The 22,365-nt window shown below is 42.9% G+C and overlaps 2 protein-coding genes across 5 annotated transcripts in view; one reads left to right on the top strand and one right to left on the bottom strand.

Annotated features, from left to right (window-relative positions):
- Positions 1 to 17,785, top strand: part of PMFBP1 (polyamine modulated factor 1 binding protein 1) — a 140,043-nt gene extending 122,258 nt beyond the window's left edge. For all 3 annotated transcript variants that reach the window (XM_040409345.1, XM_040409343.1, XM_040409344.1), the window contains exons 29-41: positions 796 to 985; positions 1,068 to 1,221; positions 1,293 to 1,460; positions 1,558 to 1,725; positions 3,127 to 3,294; positions 8,000 to 8,167; positions 8,252 to 8,419; positions 8,530 to 8,592; positions 10,966 to 11,075; positions 11,162 to 11,236; positions 16,537 to 16,630; positions 16,973 to 17,025; positions 17,093 to 17,785. In XM_040409345.1, coding sequence (XP_040265279.1) covers positions 796 to 985; positions 1,068 to 1,221; positions 1,293 to 1,460; positions 1,558 to 1,725; positions 3,127 to 3,294; positions 8,000 to 8,167; positions 8,252 to 8,419; positions 8,530 to 8,592; positions 10,966 to 11,075; positions 11,162 to 11,236; positions 16,537 to 16,630; positions 16,973 to 17,025; positions 17,093 to 17,165 — 1,652 coding nt within the window. In that variant the 3' untranslated portion in view covers positions 17,166 to 17,785. The remainder of the gene's footprint in view (positions 1 to 795; positions 986 to 1,067; positions 1,222 to 1,292; positions 1,461 to 1,557; positions 1,726 to 3,126; positions 3,295 to 7,999; positions 8,168 to 8,251; positions 8,420 to 8,529; positions 8,593 to 10,965; positions 11,076 to 11,161; positions 11,237 to 16,536; positions 16,631 to 16,972; positions 17,026 to 17,092) is intronic.
- A 4-nt stretch (positions 17,786 to 17,789) lies between these two features.
- Positions 17,790 to 22,365, bottom strand: part of DHX38 (DEAH-box helicase 38) — a 61,804-nt gene continuing 57,228 nt past the window's right edge. For both annotated transcript variants that reach the window (XM_040409347.1, XM_040409346.1), the window contains exon 26: positions 17,790 to 18,781. In XM_040409347.1, the coding sequence (XP_040265281.1) occupies positions 18,697 to 18,781 (85 nt within the window). In that variant the 3' untranslated portion in view covers positions 17,790 to 18,696. The remainder of the gene's footprint in view (positions 18,782 to 22,365) is intronic.

Below are 22,365 nucleotides of genomic sequence, written 5' to 3'. Positions count from 1 at the left end.
CTAGCACCAGCAAGGAACTGCTCAGGGAATTCTTTTGGGTGCCAGAAGCACAGAACTCCCAGGGAAATCCGCCTCAGATGCCATTGTCACATTTGACCAAGGAGTTAAAAGTCTGCGATCACCGCTATGGCCTATCGTAGACATTAGTACCTGGTGTCTGTTGAGTAAAACAGCAGGCACCCAGCGCCTGATCCACTCCGGAGTGAGTGCCATCTTTAAAGATATGACATGCGCCATACATGTATAGTGCATGTCAACAATGGGTTAACTGACCAAACTCTGCATTAAAGTAATCTAAAATGCTGTAAATTCAAGACACTTAAACCCATGGTCGGGCTGTGACACATGCAAATAATACCTCCAGAATATGATTGTTTAAATAGCCCCTAAGAGATTATTATATGACAGAAAATTTCACCCTCATTATATTCCTAAATAGTGGGGGTTTTTTGTTTTGTTTTTCCATGGGCTGCTTGGGGACCTCAATTTCCCTAACTTTTGGCAGGATGATTACACATTATCAGTGTGAACACAAAATGGGCAGCATTGCTTTTAAAGGGGCTGCCCAGCTGGGCTCACTAGTATATGACACATGACTGCAGCTGTCATATGAAGTGTATGAGCACTGCAGCCAAGGCCTTATTAAGAGGATTGGGGGGGGCGGGGAGCCTTGAATTGGTGAATATACCTTCTTTTATGACAAAAGCCTTGTGGAACATGTTCTATAATAAGGCAGACAATCCTTTTAAGAAATATATAGAAGGTTTTTACAACAGGTTTTTGTCTACTGTCCAGTGCAGGCCCTGGCAGGTCAAGAGGAAAAGACTCTGCTAGTAGAGACTGCCCTGCACAGTGCACAAGAGCAACTTAGTGAGCGAGTAGCTGAAGTTGTGAGACAGGAGCAACAAGCACGCAAGATGGAAAGTGAGATGCGTACACTCAGGGAGCGAGCAAATGCCAGTGACGAAGAAGTGGAGCAATGCAGGTATAGTCATTGCTTTGCCAAATATTGTCCAGTACATTCCTTTGACACGGCCATCTAATCTTTCTAATGTTCATATGAGCAGGACACTGGTGGAGCGTCTAAAACTGGAGCTTAATGACGCCAAGAAGAGACATCAAGCAGCATCTCAAGAAGCTCTGAAACTGCAGCATTCACTAAGCAAACTGCAGCTGGGACAAGCCGGTGAGCAGGAGCAGCACAGGGCACTGCAGCAACAGGTAACTGACATGATGATACCGGCCACAGAATACCATGATAAAGAGCACATAATCACAGAAATGTACTGTAGCTTCAGGAACAAGTCACGATTCAGCAATCACTGAGATCAGAGCTGGAGGAGCAGCAGATACGGCACGAAGAGCTACAGCGGCAGCAGCACAGGGCCAAGGAGAGAGAGAGCACGCTGCAGAGAGAGCTGGAGGAGCTAAGTCTGAGAGTGAAGCACTCTGACCGGCTGGTGGGTACAGAAAAACGGGCGCCTATTGATTTATAAAAAAAAAAAAAAAAAAAAAAAAGGTAGTGGGCGCTAAAGCACTTATACTCGGTTTCTGTAGCTTGCAGAGAGGGATCGAGCATTGCAGAGTTTGCAGGGCAGCTACACTCAACTTGAGAGAAGATGGCAAACTGCTCAAGAAGAGGCCAGGGACAACAGTGCTCAACTAGAGCTCACCAAGAGTGCCCTGCAGCAAACACAGAGGAAAATCCAGAGTCAGACCAAGGAGGTAGGTGTCGATGAGCAATCTATAATAACGGGGCACAGTCATGGATACTGGTGTACCACAGAACTGCAGGTCACAAAAAGTACAGACATCTGGCCATAAAGTGTAAGCAAAGGAAAACACTTTATAAAAAAAAAAATTATAATGTGGGGAAGCGCAACATAAATGTGACAGACCGGCCCCGCTGAATGGTTTTCATTCCAAGCTCAGATTTACTGTAATAGCCATTAGTGTTCCTAGCAATCAGTCATGTTTAAGGGGAATCTGACACCACAATCTTTTATCTAATCTATTATGTGCCAAATAGTCCAAAATCACTTATTTTCTTTTTTTTACTACAAACCTACTGTGTGTATGTATATACATTTGTATATATGAATGTATTTGTATATGTGTGTGTGTGTGTGTATATATATATATATATATATATATATATATTACATTGTGTTGGTCTATCGCCTAAAGTCCCAATAAAAAACATTTGAGTTTTTGGGTGTAACATGAATAAATGTAGAAGAGTTATGAGTATTTTTTATGGCACTGTATATATGTATGTGAATAAATACGTATGTGTATGTATAGGAATATGTTTATGTACCAGTATATAGTGTGTATGTATTTGTGTTTTATATGCATATGGATGTATGTATATATGAACATATGTATGTCTGTGTGCGTGTATATGTAAAATATGTAAGTTTATGAATGAGTATGAATGTATAAATTTGTGTATATGGTTTCACTTAGGGATGTACTCACTTTTTGTTGCCAGCGGTTTAGACATTAATGGCGGTGTTTAGGGATAAGCGAATTTCATGTGATGAAATTCCTTTGCGCTTCGTTTGGTGGTAAAAGCAGAATTGTGTTATGGATGCTGTTACCGCGGACCATAACGCTATTCTATGACGGAATGCCTTTAGAGGCATTCAGATATTCATTCCGTCATAATAGAAGTCTATGACCTGCATAACGTATCCGTCACGTTTTTGTTATGCAGCCCCCCTCTCCTGCATAACGAAAACAGGACAGATCCGTTATGCAGGTCATAGACTTCTATTATGATGGAATGAATATCTGAATGCCTCTAAAGGCATTCCGTCATAGAATTGCGTTATGGTCCGCGGTAACAGCTAAATGTATGCAGTATGCACAGTATATATGTATGTGTACATACACCATATATCTTTTAAATGGCTCCCATTGAATTCAATAATGAAGCCATCTTCAGTAAGCTCCCCCTAGTGGTGGCGCAGACATACTTCCCTGATGGAAAGCATACCATTTGGAGCTGTGACCCCTTATAAAGGTACAGCGTGAAATTGTTCTCCACAAACAAAATGATCTGTAGTGTAATCGCTGCACGTACCACATTTACTCACTGGCCTGTTGTTATCTAACTCCTAGACTAAGCGTTTAGAGGAATCTTTGCTACGACTGCGCTCAGAGGAAGAGGCAGCACAGAAAACTGCCAGAGGGAGATGTCAGGAGCTGAGCGTCACCCAGGAGTGTGTACAGGAGCTGAAGAACCAAGTCACTGTGACCCAGACCAGTCTGCGAGAGGCTAGAGAACAGGTACCCCCAACGTGTTCATTTACGAGACCATCATTAAATGATCCAAACAATCTACTGTATATTCCTGCATATAAGACTACTTTTTAACACATGAAAATCTTCTCAAAAGTCGGGGGTCGTCTTATACGCCAGGTATGGCGGGCGCTGCAGTGCCGGGACGCCCGAATTATCAACAGAGAGAGCCCGGGCTATTGCCTTGTATCCCCAGCAGCTGAGAGCTGCGATGTAACCCACGGCATATGCCCCCCCGCGCTGTACCTTGTATGCTCCTTGTACCGCCATCCTCCCGGCCGCTCGCATCTCGCTCCTGCGCATGTGCGAGATCTCCGTGCGGCGTATCTAAGTGCGGCGCAGATGTGCATATGTGAATATGAAGAATAACATAACAAAAACATGTTCAGGGTATAGGTGGCACATGTTTAGGGTCTGGGAGGCAGGACAAGGAAGGTGGTGGGATGCAGGGATGGTGGTGATACCATGGGATGGCGGTGGTACCTAGGGATGGTGGTGGGATGCAGGGATGGTAGTGGTATCTAGGGATGGTGGTGGGATGCAGGGATGGTGGTGATACCATGGGATGGCGGTGGTACCTAGGGATGGTGGTGGGATGCAGGGATGGCAGTGGTATCTAGGGATGGTGGTGGGATGCAGGGATGGCAGTGGTACCCAGGGATGGTGGTGGGATTCAGGGATGGCAGAGGTACCCAGGGATGGTGGTGGGATGCAGTAATGTACTGCTGTGTGTTGAAAAAGGGGTAGTCTTATACGGCGAGTATATCCCAAACTCTATATTTTCAGTGTAAAAGTTGGGGGTCGTCTTATACGCCCAGTCGTCTTATACGCCGGCATATACGGTAATTACTGTATGTAACTATATAAAATCTTAACCCCTCAAGGACCCTGCCATTTTTCACCTTAAAGGGCTTCTGTCACCCCCAAACAGCAATTTTCAGTTTTGGACTTGATATATTTGCTGATGTACGCAGATTCCATATATACCCCTCTTACCTCTGGCTGTGCTGTAATTTTAGTAAAAATCTTACTTTTGTGATATGCAAATTACTTCACCACCAGCAAGTTGGGTGGTTACTTGCTGGTAGCCGCCGCATCCTAGGTCTGAAAAAAACGCCCCCTCCTCGACTTGATTGACAGGGCCAGCGAGCGCTCTCCTCCTCCAGCTGGCCCTGCCTGCAGCTCAAATCCCACGCCTGCGCCGTACCGGTCCTCATTCGGCGCAGGCGCTCTGAGAGAAGGACGCTCGCTTGGCTGCTCCTTCCTCAGTGCGCCGATGACATCAGCCCTACACCCGGAAGAGAGTCAGTACTCGGCTATTTTTGACGGCTCCATAGAAATGAATGGAGGGTGGCTGCGCAGTGCGCCCTGCTCAACTTTCTCTGCTCCGTTCTTTGTGGGACCCGCACCTATCAGACAATGGGAAAATTTCAATTTCTCTGCTTTTAAAACAGATAGCGATACCTCCTAAAATAGTTATTACTTTACAATTTCCCATGTTTGGATCATTTTGTAAATGATATTTTCTTTTTTTGGGATGTTAGAAGGCTTAGAAGTTTAGAAGCAAATCTTGAAATTTTTCAGAAAGTTTCCAAAACCCACTTTTTAAGGACCAGTTCAGGTCTTAAGTCACTTTTTGAGGCTTACATAATAGAAACCACACCCCTCAAGGTATTCACAACTGATTTTACAAACTTTGTTAACCCTTTAGTTGTTCCACAAGAATTAAAAGAAAATGGATTTGAAATTTCAGAATTTCAATTTTTGGGCAGATTTTCCATTTTAGGGCTCTTTCACACCTGCGTTCTTGTCTTCCGGCATAGAGTTCCGTCGTCGGGGCTCTATGCCGGAAGAATCCTGATCAGGATTATCCTAATGCATTCTGAATGGAGAGAAATCCGTTCAGGATGCATCAGGATGTCTTCAGTTCCGGAACGGAACGTTTTTTGGCCGGAGAAAATACCGCAGCATGCTGCGCTTTTTGCTCCGGCCAAAAATCCGGAACACTTGCCGCAAGGCCGGATCCGGAATTAATGCCCATTGGAAGGCATTGATCCGGATCCGGCCTTAAGCTATACGTCGTTTCGGCGCATTGCCGGACCCGACGTTTAGCTTTTTCTGAATGGTTACCATGGCTGCCGGGACGCTAAAGTCCTGGCAGCCATGGTAAAGTGTAGCGGGGAGCGGGGGAGCAGCGTACTTACCGTCCGTGCGGCTCCCGGGGCGCTCCAGAGTGACGTCAGGGCGCCCCAAGCGCATGGATCATGTGATCGCATGGATCACGTCATCCATGCGCATGGGGCGCTCTGACGTCATTCTGGAGCGCCCCGGGAGCCGCGCGGACTGTAAGTATACCGCTTCCCCGCTCCCCGCTCCTACTATGGCAACCAGGACCTTAATAGCGTCCTGGGTGCCATAGTAACACTGAAAGCATTTGGAAGACGGTTCAGTCTTCAAATGCTTTCAGTACACTTGCGTTTTTCCGGATCCGGCGGGCACCTCCGGCAACGGAAGTGCACGCCGGATCCCAACAACGCAAGTGTGAAAGAGGCCTTAATAAAAAAATTTCACTAACAAAGCAAGGGTTAACAGCCAAACAAAACTCTATATTTATGGCCCTGATTCTGTAGTTTACAGAAACACCCCATATGTGGTTGTAAACTGCTGTACGGGCACATGGCAGGGCGCAGAAGGAAAGGAACACCATATGGTTTTTGGAGGGCAGAATTCACTGGGATAATTTTAAGTTGCCATGTCACATTTAAAGACCCCCAATGCACCCCTACAGTAGAAACTCCCAAAAATGTACCCCATTTTGAAAACTACGGGATAAGGTTTTGTAGGTACTATTTTAGGGTACATATGATTTCTGGTTGCTCTATATTACACTTTTTGTGATGCTAGGTAACTAAAAACTGTGCAAAAACAGCTATTTATTTTTTTGTTATTTACAATGTTCATCTGACAGGTTAGATCATGTGGTATTTTTATAGAGCAGGTTGTTACGGACGCAACAATACCAAATAGGACTAAAATCTCTTTCTCGCTCTTCATTGGGGGACACAGGAACTGTGGTATAGCTACGTCCTCTAGGAGGCGTTGACACTAGGCAGAAGCAGTTAGCAGGCAGAAGCTTCCCATGGCAGCTATACCCCCTCCAGCCTGGAGAGAGAGCTTCAGTTTTTTCTAGTGTCTCTATATTCTGAGAGCCATAGGTTTTTTTTGGTTTTTTTTTTTTTTTGGGGCGATTGTTATAGGTAGGGTCTAATTTTTTGCGGGATGAGATGACTGTTCGATTGGTATGATTTTGGGGTGTGTATGACTTTTTGATCGCTTGGTATTACACTTTTTGTGATGTAAGGTGACAAAATGGCTTTTTTGACACTGTTTTTATATATATTTTTATTACGGTGTTCACCTTAGGGGTTAGGTCATGTGGTATTTTTGTAGAGCAGGTTGTTATGGACGTGGCGATACCGGTCTACTTTTTTTTACATTTAACACAATAGAAGCATTTATGAAACAAAAAATCATGTTTTAGTGTCTCCATAGAGAGCTATATATATTTAAAAAAAAATTGGGGTCGATTGTCTTACGTAGTGGCTCATTTTTTGCAGGGTGAGATGATTGATTGGTACTATTTTAGGGTACATACTACTTTTAAATCACTTGGTATTACACTTTTTGTGATGAAAGGTGACCCAAAAAAATTGCTTTTTTTTAGCACAGTTATTAATTATTTTTTTTTACGATGTTGACCAGACTGGGTGGATCATGTGATATTTTTATAGAGCAGGTTGTTACGCACGCGGTGATACCTAATGTCTTCTTTTATTCTTTTCTATTTTTTACAATTTTATATATATATTTTTATTATGGGAAAGGCTTTGTTTTTAACAATAAAAAACAATTTAAGTTTCAGTAAAAAAAAAAAAACTTATTTCACTTTTTAATATTTTTTATTTTTGTCCCACTATGGGACTTCAACATTACAGGGTCTGAACCCTGTTTCAATGCAGCACAATACATCTGCATTGTACTGCATTGACAGCCTCATAGGCCTCCGTACATGCCAGGGCCTTGAAATGGATTGGTGCTGCCATGGCAACCATCGGGTCCCCACCACTGCAGCACGGGGATCCGATGGCTAAGGAGAGGGAGAGCAAACCTCCCATGTGCTGCGGTCACCGCTGACCGAGGCATATGAACGGTTAATCCATCGGCATTGGTGTACAATAACAGCCGGATCCGTGCTACTGATCGTGCCACCGCACATGGGGAGGAGGAAGGTCCGCAGGACGAGAATGCTCGTCCTGGGGCGCAAAGTACCGGCTATTTAGGACGAGCATTCTCGTCCTGGGTCTTTTAAGGTGTTAACGATTAAGCCTACAGCTGACACCAAAGTCCAGAAGTATAGAATGCAGCAATGAGTCACATCACGAGTATAGAATGCAGCAATGAGTCACATTATGTAATAGTCCATTGCATTTCTACTGACACATGACAAAGGTGTTTTCAAGGACTGAATAATTGCAGTGCTCCAGTAACCAGTACACAGTTTATGGAGCTGTGTAGTACTGGTGCCTGCACAACAGCTGATGGTCTGATTCCCAGTACCCCAGGCCAACACCTATCTGATATTGATGACGTAAATTATTAGCACTTTAACCAAATGTAACTGCGTCTTGAGCAGCTAAGTGAGCGCAACAGAGAACTGGCCTCTTTAAAGAACGAACTGCAGCGCACACAGCAGAGGAAGGCAGAGCTGGAGCGAGACGGTGCAGCCCATGAAGAGCGAATCTGCAGACTGAGTACAGAGATGAGCGCTCTACATGGTCTGCAAAGACAGAAGGAGGAAGAGGTGCGCCCAAATAACCCAAGAGCAAGGTAGTACATTACACTACTGTGAGCTTGCCCCCTAATTACTGCTGTAATTGTGTTGTAGGCAGAGGTGTGTGAAGGCCGCCTGCGAGATCTTGCTAACCAACTGCAGCACTGTCAGAGGCTCCACCAGGAACGTGCACAAGAGCTCAGGCAGAGGGAGGAGGACGTAAAGCAGCTGCAGGAACAGCTCACAGTCGTCATGGAAAAACTAAAAACTGAAGGCAGAGAGGTAGATAACTTGTCAATATGTCAGGAGTTTGGTAACTAATGTAGAACCAGAGATCTCGGCATCATAAGCCCAGCAGCTGTATTTAGAGCTTGTGTTTTTCCCACCTCCAGAGAGACAGTCTGCAGAACACACTGAACCAACTGAAACAGAAGTATAATGCGGCCACCAGCGAGGTAAGTGTGATCACAGAGCATTACACACGGAGTCCTAAATGTTACCCATTGGAAAACACCTCATTCTACAGTAGCTTGTGCAGAATCGGCTGAGCTTTGGGGTGACAGTTAATTATAAATGAACTAAATAGCTACTGAATCTTTGAAAGGGGATTTATATATATAAAATGTTAACTAACTAAAAGGGCAGGAACAAAGGAAATATTAGGGAAGGAAGTGCATAACTAGCTATGCACAGTCTTATATACTGGTCACAGTGCCCATCGCTGGACCACCTCCCAGATACTGTCTTAACCTCTATCTACAGACTATAAATGTACTGTGCTGATTGGCTAATCCTTGAGTCCAGAGCTGTCCTTCCTTCAAAGAGGACCTCTCACCACTCCTGACATGCCTGTTTTAATAGCTACGTGCATTCCCCATGTAATAATAATTCTGGGATTCATCTAGTCTTATGTCTCTATGTTGTGCCATTCCTTTATTATTTCTACCACAAGTTATGAATGAATTGCTAGCAGTCTGCAGTAAGGGTACAGAGGGGTGGTAACCAGTTGGGGGGGGTGTACCTGCACCATCTGAATGGCAGCACTGACTGGATAGAGTGAGACTGCGCAGGGACCCCCCCCCCCCAATCTAATCAAAATTTGGGTATTGTGACAGCCCTAGAAATAATACAGGAATGGCTCAACATATAACCATGAGAGTAGATGCTCCAGAATTGTTATTACATGGGGAATGCATGAAGCTAATAAAATAGACCTGTCAGGAGCGGTGAGAGGTCCTCTTTAAGGCCTCATGCAAACAGTAGGTCAGAAATATGCGGACACCGATGGTGTGCTCACCACATCATGGATGCGGACCCATTCACATTTGGTGCACAACGGAGGCATGGAAGCACTACAGAGTGCTTCTGTGGGGTTTATCTCCCTGCCTCTGCGCTGCCAAAAAATAGAACTAGACTATCACCGACCCATTCAAGTTGAATGGGTCTGTATCCGTTGCGGCAGCCGTACAGATAGTGCCTGTGCGCTGGAAAATGCGGTCCCAAATGCACATACCGTCCGTGTGCATGAGGCCTAAAGGACATACTTCCAGACCATGGCCTGTGGTGACCCATTCTGTAAGAATCATTAATCAGGGGGGCAAAGTCCTGTATTGTCTCCCAGGCACTGTGACTTGATTTCCCAGATAAAACGGCATTGCCTGTTGAGCAGATAGGATGCGTCCACTGCGATTGCTCTGTGGGAGGTATTTACGGCCCACTTCCACTCTGCTGTAAAGGCCTCAAGTCAGGAGTCGATAAAATGCTGGGCTTCCAACAGCTTGTTTCGTCAGTGGTTGCATTTTCTTTTTGCCTAGGTCATCCACTTTGTAAGGCTGCACAAATAATTGTCTTCCCCCTATCTCTGCCCAGCGGAGCTTAGTGTATTCTACATGCAAGAATGAAATTAGACTAAGGGGTCCTTTACATCACGTTTAAGCTCTCCGCTGAGCTATGCCCAATTTATTTCTTATATCACTATTCTACACCATCGTGTTCTACAGAGGTTATGGTCACTCAACAGTCGCCATTGGGACTCTGTCTAAGCTCCTAATAAAGGGGTTTTCTGTGATTTTGATACTCAAAACCTCTGATACCTGTAGGTATTCTGTGTGAGAACGTACAGAACCCATCCAGATGGAAAGTAGGTCAAGGATTTCCAAAGTTCAGTTCTTTTGGACTCTGCTTCATTAATGTAAATTGATTCACTATTAGGCAGCACGGTGGCTTACTGCTTAGCTGATATCTTGCAGCGCTAGGGGTCTGGGTTCAAATCAGACCAGGCACAACATCTGCATGGGGTTTGTGTGTTATCCCTGTGTTTGGGTGTCTGTAAAGCTCTGTGGAATATGTCAGCGCATAAACAAAATATTACATACATTTTGAATACAATTTTTGGGTATTTAAACTTTCTTCCAGTGGAGAGCTAGAACATGTCTGCCATCCTTTACTATTGACAATAATCTAATGCCATTGATACGGGTGCCCATGGCAGGAACTCAGCGTACCAACTACATGCATTAATACGTTCAGTCATTTCTGAATTACTACTTTAAAAAATGATCCAAACAAGTGCATCTTAAAACTGTCAGTTTGAGTTTCTTTGGAAAATGAAAGCAGAAACTTTAAAACATTCATACAGCCATCTAATTGGCCACTATAGACAGCCTTTACTTTGCACTAGGTTTGATCAAATCCCCTCTGTCAGGTGTCTTTTCCATCATCTCTGTGGCCTACTGTTATCCCTGCACTGTCTGTACAACACTACTACTGTAGCGTCTGCCACTAATAGTCTACAAGTTAATCTATATCTTATTACTCCTCTGCTGCAGCTCGACACCCTGCGGAGCTCTCTAGAAGCAGCAAGGTCTGACTGCCGGCGGCTGCACCATGAAAGCGAGCTGGTTGTGTGCAATGTGAACGAATGGGTCAGTGAACAGAAGTGAGTTACATAGCCACCAGTCATCTACACCTGCTTCACCCCCATATATTATCTTTTTCCTGTAAGACATGTTATATCTTCCACAGAGAATCCAATAAGACATTGGGCGAGAAGATACGGGAACAGAATAAGCAAATCCAGCAGCTGACCACCGAAAAAGAGTGAGTACTTACTGTATGGTGATCTGTACCCCAAGACTCTCTAGAAGTCACATACTTCTGCCAGAAGTGAGAGGACCTGGTGATCAACCTTTAACACGTCATAGTGATGTGTCTGATGATGTGATTTCTGGAAGTTCAAGTGCTTAAACCACCAATCAAATGAAGTCATAAAAAACAGTAGGAAAAGTGCTGAATGCTTATCAGCTCTCTTAAGACCTCCACCAGTTGTATCAAATTTTTGACATTGCAGAAGATTCAATAGATTACCTTTTAACCCCTTAAGGACACAGCCTTTTTACACCTTAGGACCAGGCCATTTTTTGAAAATCTGACCAGAGTCCCTTTAAGTGCTGATAACTTTAAAACGCTTTGACTTATCCAGGCCGTTCTGAGATTGTTTTTTCGTCACATATTGTACTTCATGACACTGGTAAAATGGAGTCAAAAAAATAATTTTTTTTGCACCAAAAAATACCTAATTTAACAAAAATTTGGAAAAATTTGCAAATTTCAAAGTTTCAGTTTCTCTACTTCTGTAATACATAGTAATACCCCCAAAAATTGTGATGACTTTACATTCCCCATATGTCTACTTCATGTTTGAATTGTTTTGGGAATGATATTTTATTTTTTGGGGATGTTATAAGGCTTAGAAGTTTAGAAGCAAATCTTGAAATTTTTCAGAAATTTACAAAAACTCAATTTTTAGGGACCAGTTCAGGTCTCAAGTCACTTTGCGAGGCTTACATTATAGAAACCACCCAAAAATGACCCCATCTAAGAAACTACACCCCTCAAGGTATTCAAAACTGATTTTGCATACGTTGTTAACCCTTTAGGTGTTGCACAAGAGTTATTGGCAAATGGGGAGGAAATTTGAGAATTTCATTTTTTTTGTCTAATTTTTCATTTTAACCCATTTTTTCCACTAACAAACCAAGGGTTAACAGCCAAACAAGACTGTATCTTTATTGCCCTGACTCTGCCGTTTACAGAAACACCCAATATGTGGCCGTAAACTGCTGTACGGCCACACAGCGGGGCGTAGAGGGAAAGGTGCGCCGTATGGTTTTTGGAAGGCAGATTTTTATGGACTGGTTTATTTACACCATGTCCCATTTGAAGCCCCCTGATGCACCCCTAGAGGAGAAACTCCCTAAAAGTGACCCCATCTAAGAAACTACACCCCTCAAGGTATTCAAAACTGATTTTACATACGTCGTTAACCCTTTAGGTGTTGCACAAGAGTTATTGGCAAATGGCGATTCAATTTGAGAATTTCATTTTTTTGCCTAATTTTCCATTTTAACCCATTTTTTCCACTAACAAAGCAAGGGTTAACAGCCAAACAAGACTGTATCTTTATTGCCCTGACTCTGCTGTTTACAGAAACACCCAATATGTGGCCGTAAACTGCTGTACGGCCACACAGCGGGGCGTAGAGTGAAAGGTGCGCCGTTTGGTTTTTGGAGGGCTGATTTTGCTGGACTGTTTTTTTGGCCCCATGTCCCATTTGAAGCCCCCCTGATGCACCCCTAGATTATAAACTCCATAAAAGTGACCCCATCTAAGAAACTACACCCCTCAAGGTATTCAAAACTGATTTTACAAACTTTGTTAACCCTTTAGGTGTTGCACAAGATTTAATGGAAAATAGAGATACAATTTCAAAATTTCACTTTTTTGGCAGATTTTCCATTTTAATATTTTTTTTCCAGTTACAAAGCAAGGGTTAACAGCCAAACAAAACTCATTATTTATGGCCCTAATTCTGTAGTTTACAGAAACACCCCATATGTGGTCGTAAACCGCTGTACGGGCACACGGCAGGGCGCAGAAGGAAAGGAACACCATATGGTTTTTGGAAGGCAGGTTTTGCTGGACTGTTTTTTTTTGACACCATGTCCCATTTGAAGCCCCCCTGATGCACCCCTAGAGTAGAAACTCCAAAAAAGTGACCCCATTTTAGAAACTACGGGATAGTGTGGCAGTTTTGTTGGTACTATTTTAGGGTACATATGATTTTTGGTTGCTCTATATTACACTTTTTGTGCGGCAAGGTAACAAGAAATAGCTTTTTTGGCACCGTTTTTTTTTTTTGTTATTTACAACATTCATCTGACAGGTTAGATCATGTGGTAATTTTATAGAGCAGGTTGTCACGGACGCGGCGATACCTAATATGTATACAATTTTTTTTATTTATGTAAGTTTTACACAATGATTCCATTTTTAAAACCAAAAAAATGTTTTAGTGTCTCCATAGTCTAAGAGCCATAGTTTTTTCAGTTTTTGGGCGATTATCTTAAGTAGGGTCTCATTTTTTGCGGGATGAGATGACTGTTTGATTGGCATCTATTTTGGGGTGCATATGACTTTTTGATTGCTTGCTATTACACTTTTTGTGACGTAAGATGACAAAAATTGGCTTTTTTTACACCGTTTTTATTTTTTTACGGTGGTCATCTGAGGGGTTAGATCATGTGATATTTTTATAGAGCCGGGCGATACGGACGCGGCGATACCTAATATGTATACTTTTTTTTATTTATTTAAGTTTTACACAATGATTTCATTTTTGAATTAAAAAAAATGATGTTTTAGTGTCTCCATAGTCTAAGAGCCATAGTTTTTTCAGTTTTTGGGCGATTATCTTGGGTAGGGTATGATTTTTGCGGGATGAGATGACGGTTTGATTGTTACAATTTTGGCGTACATGCGACTTTTTTGATCACTTTTATTACCTTTTTTGGGAAGTAAGGTGGGCAAAATTTCAATTTCATCATAGTTTTTTATTTTTTATTTTTATGGTGTTCACCGTTCGGGTAAAGTAACATGACCGTTTTATAGATCAGGTCGTTACGGACGCGGCGATACCAAACATGTGTAGGGAATTTTATTTTTTTCATTTTTTATCAGTGATAAATGTGTTTTTTGATTTTTACTTTTTTTTCACTTTTATTCACTTTTTTTTGACCCAGATCCACTTGGTTCTTGAAGATCCAGTGGGTCTGATGTCTGTATAATACAGTACAGTACAATATATATTGTTCTGTACTGTATTTTACTTACACTGAACAGATCTATGCCGTTCAGCACCATGGACAGCAGGACGCCTGAGAGGCGTCCTGTTGCCATGGGAACCTTCCCCGTCTGCTCAGAACTTCGCAGACGGGGAAGGGTAAGGAGGGGATCTCTTGGGGGGCTCTCTCCCTCTCCATCGGGGGTCTGCAAAGGCACAGCAGCCCCCCGATGGGAGAGGGAGGGAGCTCCCTGCGCTGTTAACCTTTTCCATACAGCGGTCCGTACGAACCGCTGTATGGAAAGGGTTAAACGGCTGGCATCGCATCGCAGATGTCAGCCGTTTATACCAGGGTGCCAGCAATGTGCTGGCACCCTGGTATACCCACTGAACACCAATGAATTTTCAAGGGGAGGCGGGCGGGGGATCGCGATCCCGCCTGCCGCACCTCCCGCCACCATAAAAATCATTCGGGGGTGCAGGGGGGGTGAATAAAACTTTTTTTAGGCATATAAAGTTTCTGATCTCCGCGGTCAGGGACCGCGGGGACCAGAAACTGCAGAAATCGCAGGTCTGAATTGACCTGCGGTTTGCCGCGATCGCCGACATGGGGGGGTCACGGGACCCCCCCGCGCATTTAGCCTAGGTGCCTGCTCAATGATTTGAGCAGGCACCGGGTTCCGATCACTGCCGGCCGGGCGGCAGTGATCGGAACAACACATGACGTACCGGTACGTCATGTGTCCTTAAGTACCAGGACATCATGACGTACCGGTACGTCATGTGTCCTTAAGTACCAGGACATCATGACGTACCGGTACGTCATGTGTCCTTAAGAGGTTAAAGGTGTTGTCCAGTGTTTGACCTGCGCTTCAGTGTGCTCGGCTATTTTTGCAAGGTCTATAGAAATTAATGGAGAGCGCACAGCAAAAGCCTGGCCACCGCTCCATTAACTTCTGTGGGACTGCAAGAGATAGCCGAGCCAGTGTTTGGCTATTTTCAGCACTCTCATTGAAATGGAGGACGGCTGCTTTGTGCTCACTTTGGGGGGGTCTTGTTCTGAAGATGCCCATCTCTGGGACCAGCACCAATCTGACACTGGTGGCATATCCTACCGATATGCCACTAATGAGAACCCCTTTAATGACACTTCTATCAGTACTGTCCCTGTTTTATATTAGAACAGATGATGTTACAAATATGAGAGTTAGTTGTTCACCGCTCTGGCTCAGAACCGACACTTGCAGACCCTGGGCCTTCAGCTGGTTATGTATATCTTTGGGGGCATTTTTTTTTTTTGTTAATGAGTACAATGCACTAGGACCTAAAAAATCTTTTTTTCAATTGGGCTTTATTAAAAATATGGAGCCCTTTTCTCTGTAGTTGAGATGCTCTACTATTAGAATCTGAATTTTCTCTCTGCTCCAACAAACAGGGAGGTGATGGGCTCCTTATCTGATTAAAACCTTATAAACACTCTTCAAAACTCAATTGTTATCTAAATGTGGCTTAAATAAGTGTTTATGACTTAGTAATTTATAGATAAGGGTTATTAGATGAGGGCACAATGTGAAAGTAGGATGCACACAGCTAGGCTAACAGTTAACCCTTTGTGACAGAACAGCTTAATAGTTTTAAATAAAAACCAACTCAAAAAATGATTTTTTTAGCCCCAAATGAGTAGGTGTACTGTCATAGCCTTTAATGACAGAACCCTTTTATAAAGGGCATTTGTCAGCAGATTTGTACCTATGACACTGGCTGCTGAAGCATCCGTGTTGGTCCCATGTTCATATGCGCCCGCATTGCTGAGAAATATGAAGTTTTAATATAGGCAAATGAGCCTCTAGGTGTAACAGCAACGCCCCTGTTGCTCAGCTCTCTCTGCAGCTGGCACTTTGACAGGGCCAGGCAGTGTAAATGTCATCACTCCTGGCCCCGACTTCTCCTAAAGTGCAGAAGGCGTGGCAGTTGCAGAGAGAGAAGAGCCTCTAAGAGTAACAGCTACACCCCAGTTGCGCATAGGCTCATTTGCATATATTAAAGCATCATTTTTCTCAGCAACGCAGGCACATGGGGCCCAACACCGATTCCTTCAGCTGCCAAGGGCACACATAACTGGTCAGCTAGTGTCATATGTCAGGGTGTTAGAAAGGGCATCTGTTAGCAGATTTGTACCTAAATGTAAGTCACCATGGAACTAGAGCCAGTCTGTGGTGTTTGTTAATCTTCTATGGACCTAGCTCATGCTAAGCGATCTCACCATTGTCTCTAACAGCCACATGCAGGAGGTGATTGAGCAGATGCAGAGGGAGAACAGATATCTGAGAAATCTAGAAGATGAGAGGCGCATAGAGAACGAGCGTTATAAGGTGAGATAATCTACATGTACATAGAGTTCAGTAAAATATACACATTACATAGATATTATCCAGACTGGCTTAAGGCACCAAAATCACATTACCTTACAGTATTAACTCCTGGTGTGCCTGGAGCTAAGATAATGCTGGCTATATCTGTAGTTTGCATCTGGTATTTTAGGGTATAGGTAGCTTTCTGTACAGAGCATTGCTCTGCTGATGTGTACAACTGCACATATATGTGAATAGATGATAAAATAGAAAAGTAACCAGTACAATTAAGGTAAAAATTAATTTACTTTCTTATAATAACAATTTCCAATAAGACTCTTACTTGTGGTTGATTAACTCTAGCTTTCGCTGCGTCCATCTGACCTGGAGCAACAACATGCCAGCGAGGACATTGTGTGAGTATCACCCAGCTTTTAGGTCTGTCTTTCCAGCGTGGATGTTACTGACCAGAGTGTGTTACAGGCCTCTGCGTTCTGCGAGAAGAGCATTCACAAGTGCTGGAAACCTAAGGACAAAGCCACGCGGAGGTTCTTGATGCTGGAGCTATAGCGAAGATGTTGACCAGTGCAGAGCACAGTACAGATGCTGAATGTACACATAAGCTGCACGCTGTGTCCCTCTGGAATGGAAAGTCCGGGACCTGAATTGATCTGGATACCCAGTATCTGCACTGCAGCAGGTGATCCAAAACAAATGTGGGATCAGACTTGCATGCTCGCCTAAGCACAAAAATAATTTGTTGTCGTCTTTGTTGTGCCAGAGAAGACTAAATGTCTGAGTGCAGACAGTTTTACATATTATGCAGATATTTATAAACAGCACAAATTAAACCTGAAAACAAAAATTTCAGGTCTAATTTTACAGAATTTATCATGTACAAAAATGACTACACGTTATTCACTTCAACGGTTTGTAGCTACACAAGTAAGGCAAGATGCATTTCTGTGATTGCATCCATAAAATTGGCCTTCCCTGGATACCTTAGTTTTTTATAGGGGTTGTGCCACTACTAACATCCGCTGTCCACAGGAAAGGGGTTAAGTGTCACTGGGGGTTCCTGACCGCAGGGATTCTATGTGATTATGAGAACATGTGTCCACAACTGGTGGTGCGTGTGTGCATCCTATACGCCACTCACTTCTAGGGGAGTGCTGCACACACGCACCACCAGTTGTGGACACAAGTTCTCATAATCACATAGAATCCCTGCGGTCAAACACTCAGCCCCTATCCTAAGTTTTATTAGGAGTCAGCCCGTTAACTGTTGCTGTAGCACAAATACAATCATTGCACTGTTTAAGTTAGTATATTATTTGTAAATCACTTTATTTTTAAACTGCTATTTTGTAATAAATTTAATCATGAATTTTAATCATCTGCTGTTTTATTACTGCGTGTTTCAGTCTCTCCTGGAGACATTGATGTCTCTAGGAAACATGTTCATTCACAGCATCCTGGAACGACAAATGTAATGGCTGATCCAGTGTAAACTATCAGGCAGCTGTCTTACTGTATGGTGTGCAGTGACAAAACTCTCCTGTGCACAGAGCTGAGCCCGGCCAGAATCCCTCAGCTGCACTTCATCGCGTCAGCATTGCAAGAAAATCAATAATCAGCATTTAACAGTTGCCTTTTAGTCAATATACAGCACTTAAATTGGCTTCAAGCAGAGGGAGCTGCCGATAAGCCAACTGATCCACTTGTTGTGGGACTGCCTATGACATTAGAGTACTCGTTAGGAGTTAATTATCATGTTAACGCTAGCTGTACATAGCTAAGTGCCTTTAGTGTCGAGCACTGTCCTGCATGCATGAAATCAAACTAATCACTCAAAGCTCAGATATTCATAATGTATGTAAAAATAAACATTCCACGTCTTAACACCATCAAAAGGTACATTATTGCTTAAAAATGACAATATTCCACTTTACAATAAATGTTAGGGTCAACACCCTCCCCCAACCAAGGAAATTGTATCTCACAAGTGTCAATGTCCTAGAGGGGAAATCTGCTTTCAAGCAGCGAGGCGAGTTGGGTTTGGTGAACAATTAAATACACAAATGGGATCACAAGCCAAATCGCGCTGGAGTTCGTCGTGGGGTTCCTGGTTCCGTCTGTTCCTTTCTTCCTGGGGTATAAATCTTTGAAGATCTGAAAGACAAAAGATGTACATAAGAATTAAGACGAAAGCAAAAGTTATGGGGCTTAAGTCAATAGCTGACAATCTGATGGTCATTGGTCCTGTGCATGAAGGCCTCAATTCCATTGCTACGATGGACTCATCTATGCTCCGCTTCCACCCCCTCACAGGTATCAGAAAATATTCTGATGAATTGAAAATCACTGTAAAGAAAAAAACTGCCACAAAAATTTTATTTTTCTTTGTGTAAGTTCCTGTGTTACATGATGTAAACAGTAAGGAGGTAGTCTGCTTACTGGTGGTCAGCCACCCCATATCTTACAGCCGGAAATCAGTTTCTCTATACAGTCCTATGAGAAGCTTATTTTGTGTCTAAGGAATTAAAAGGGGTTGACCACTTTCTGGTTATTGTTGACCAATGTGTAGGTAAGATGATTATATGACACTTATTAACCCCTTAAAGACCTTGCTATTTTTCCACCTTAAAGGATAACGGTCATATTTTTTATTTGCTAGTTTATTAGAGCTAGGGATGTATACCCGAGTTATTATAAGGTAATTACAGATCTTTTGACAATCATTGACAGACTAACAGCTTTCATTAATGTCCACTGCTCCTTTAAAAGACTGTTGCTATGGCTTGTCTGTCTTCCTTTTAGTATAAACAGAAGACAGAGGGGCGGTCCTTCACACTGCTTCAGAGTGAGGAGGCGTGTCTCTCAGTAATCCAATCTGATTGGCTGGCAGGAAGCTGCTGGCTACAGCAAGTGTGTAAGGGAAAGCAGTTTTGGCCTCAGAACTGGCAGAGGAGCCATCTTGAGAAGGTCCTCATATTGTAAATGTTTAAAAAGTCGTAATTAAGGCTACTTTCACACAAGCGTTTTTGTTTTCACAATGAATGGGGACAAAACTGAACTAAACGGAATAAATGCAAAATACATTCCGTTGCGTTCCCAGACAGGAGAGCAAACCGCAACATTTTGTATTTTGCTTTCAGTCCTGGGAAACTGTCAGAGAAAACGGATCAGTCTTGAACAATCTGCCACAATAGAAAACGGATCCGTCCTCCATTGACTTTCAATGGAGTTAATGACGGATCCGTCTTGGCAAGTTAAAGATAATACAACCGGATCCGTTCATAACGGATGCAGATGGTTGTATTCATCAGTAACGGAAGTGTTTTTGCTGGACCCTGCCAGATCCAGCAAAAACACTAGTGTGAAAGTACCCCAAGGGAAAAAACTCAAGAAAAACAGTGGTAAATGAAGAAACTAGAGATTGCATAATGCTACTGCAGCAGTAACATATGCTAAAAAAAAATAATTTTTATGAAAACATGACAGTTACCCTTTAAGGACCAGGCCATTTTTTGGAGCACTTTTACTAAACCATTCAGAGATTGTACTTCATGATAGTGGTAAATTTGAGTCGATAGGTTTCACCTTTATTTTAAAAAAAATCCCAAATTTACCGAAAATTGAAAAAACTAGCAATTTTCAAAATTTAATTTTATAAGATATCATTATCTAACATTCCCCCTATGTCTACTTGTTTGCATCATTTAGTAAATGTAATTTTATTTTTTTTTAGACCGTTAGAAGGCTTAGGGTACTTTCACACGTTTTTCTTTCCCGGCATAGAGTTCCGTCACAGGGGCTCTATACCGGAAAAGAACTGATCAGGCATATCCCCATGCATTCTGAATGGAGAGTAATCCATTCAAAATACCGGATCCGGCCTGCGCATGCGCAGACCGGTAAAAATTAGAAGAAAAAAAAAAATACAAGACGGGTCGTCTGTCCGCATGACAAGTGGAGAGACGGATCCGTTCTTGCAATGCATTTGTGAGACGGATCCGTCTCACAAATGCTTTCAGTCACATCCAAATCGACGGAGCTGCCAGCCGGATCACACTGCCGCAAGTGTGAAAGTAACCTTAGGATTTTTTAAATTCCAAAAGACACTTTTACCCACAAATTAGAAAATTTCCAAATCCTACTTGTTAAAAAGACAAAATTTAGTTATGTAAGCCCCTCGAAGTGACTACATAATAGAAACCACTCAAATGACCCCATTTCGGAAATTACACCCCTCAAATTATTTTACACCTTAAGGACCAGGCCATTTTTTAGCATATCTGACATGTCACTTTGTGGTGATAACTTTGAAACGCTTTTACTTATCCAGGCCATTCTGAGATTGTTTTCTTGTCACATATTGTACTTCATGACAGTGGTAAATTTGAGTCAAAATATTTATCAAAAAAATACCTAAAATTTACCAAAAATGTAGAAAAATTAGCAATTTTTTAAATTTCCATTTCTCTGCTTCTACAGATAGCGAAACCTCCTAAAATAGTTATTACTTTACATTTCCCATATGTCTACTTCAAGTTTGAAACATTTTGTAAATGACTTTTTTTTGGGGGGGACGTTAAAAGTTTAGAAGCAAATCTTGAAGTTTTTCAGAAAATTTCAAAAGCCCACTTTGACTTCAGACCTGAACTGGTCCTTTAAAGGGAGTCTGTCACCACATTTGGGCATATTAGACTGATCAAATAGTGTTATATGTGCCACCCAGAACTTAAAAACTGTACCTTTGTTGTAGAAAACGGACCTTTCTTTTAGCCAAAAATCAACTTTTAACATTATGTTAATGAGCCCTCAAGTGCCCAGGGCGGCGTCTCAATCCTCCGAGCCCCAGGCAGCACCTCCTCAACGGCTCATAACCCCGCCCTCCGTGTGCCTCTGCCCGCCCGTTTACTCCCCTCCTCTGACCTTTTCCACTGCAGCTGCGCGGTCAAATTCGTAGCGGGCGCATGCGCAATAGGTATTGCGATGCCCTGCCAGGAGCGGGCATCGCATTGCGCATGCGCCCGCTACGAATTTGACCGCGCAGCTGCAGTGGAAAAGGACAGGAGAGGAGTAAACGGGCGGGCAGAGGCACACGGAGGGCGGGGTTATGAGCCGTTGAGGAGGTGCTGCCTGGGGCTCGGAGGATTGAGACGCCGCCCTGGGCACTTGAGAGGGCTCATTAACATAATGTTAAAAGTTGATTTTCGGCTAAAAGAAAGGTCCGTTTTCTACAACAAAGGTACTGTTTTTAAGTTCTGGGTGGCACATATAACACTATTTGATCAGTCTAATATGCCCAAATGTGGTGACAGACTCCCTTTAAACTTTGAGGCTTACATAATAGAAACCACCCATAAATGGCCCCATTTTAGAAACTACACCCCTCAAGGTATTCAAAACTGATTTTACAAACTTTGCTAACCCTTTAGGTGTTCCACAAGAATTAAAAGAAAATGGGGATTAAATTTCACTTTTTTGGCAGATTTAAATTTTTTTCCTGTGACAAAGCAAGGGTTAACAGCCAAACAAGGCAGACTGCCCGATCCCCTGAAGACGCCATGGACATGGCGAAACATGTCGGGGGGCAGTAGTTAGATTTTATACCTCAGGACCTCCAGAGACACATGACCTAGAGTCGGACCAATATAGTGATAGCCTATAAAGGCATTCCGCTGGTACCAGCATAATCAGCTTATAAAGCAAACTGCCAGTAGTGAGACAACAAATAGCTGAGACAGAAG

This window comes from Bufo bufo, chromosome 10 (genome assembly GCF_905171765.1).
Source record: "Bufo bufo chromosome 10, aBufBuf1.1, whole genome shotgun sequence".
NCBI classification, from domain to species: domain Eukaryota; kingdom Metazoa; phylum Chordata; class Amphibia; order Anura; family Bufonidae; genus Bufo; species Bufo bufo.
This window is presented reverse-complemented; position numbering and strand designations above follow the sequence as displayed.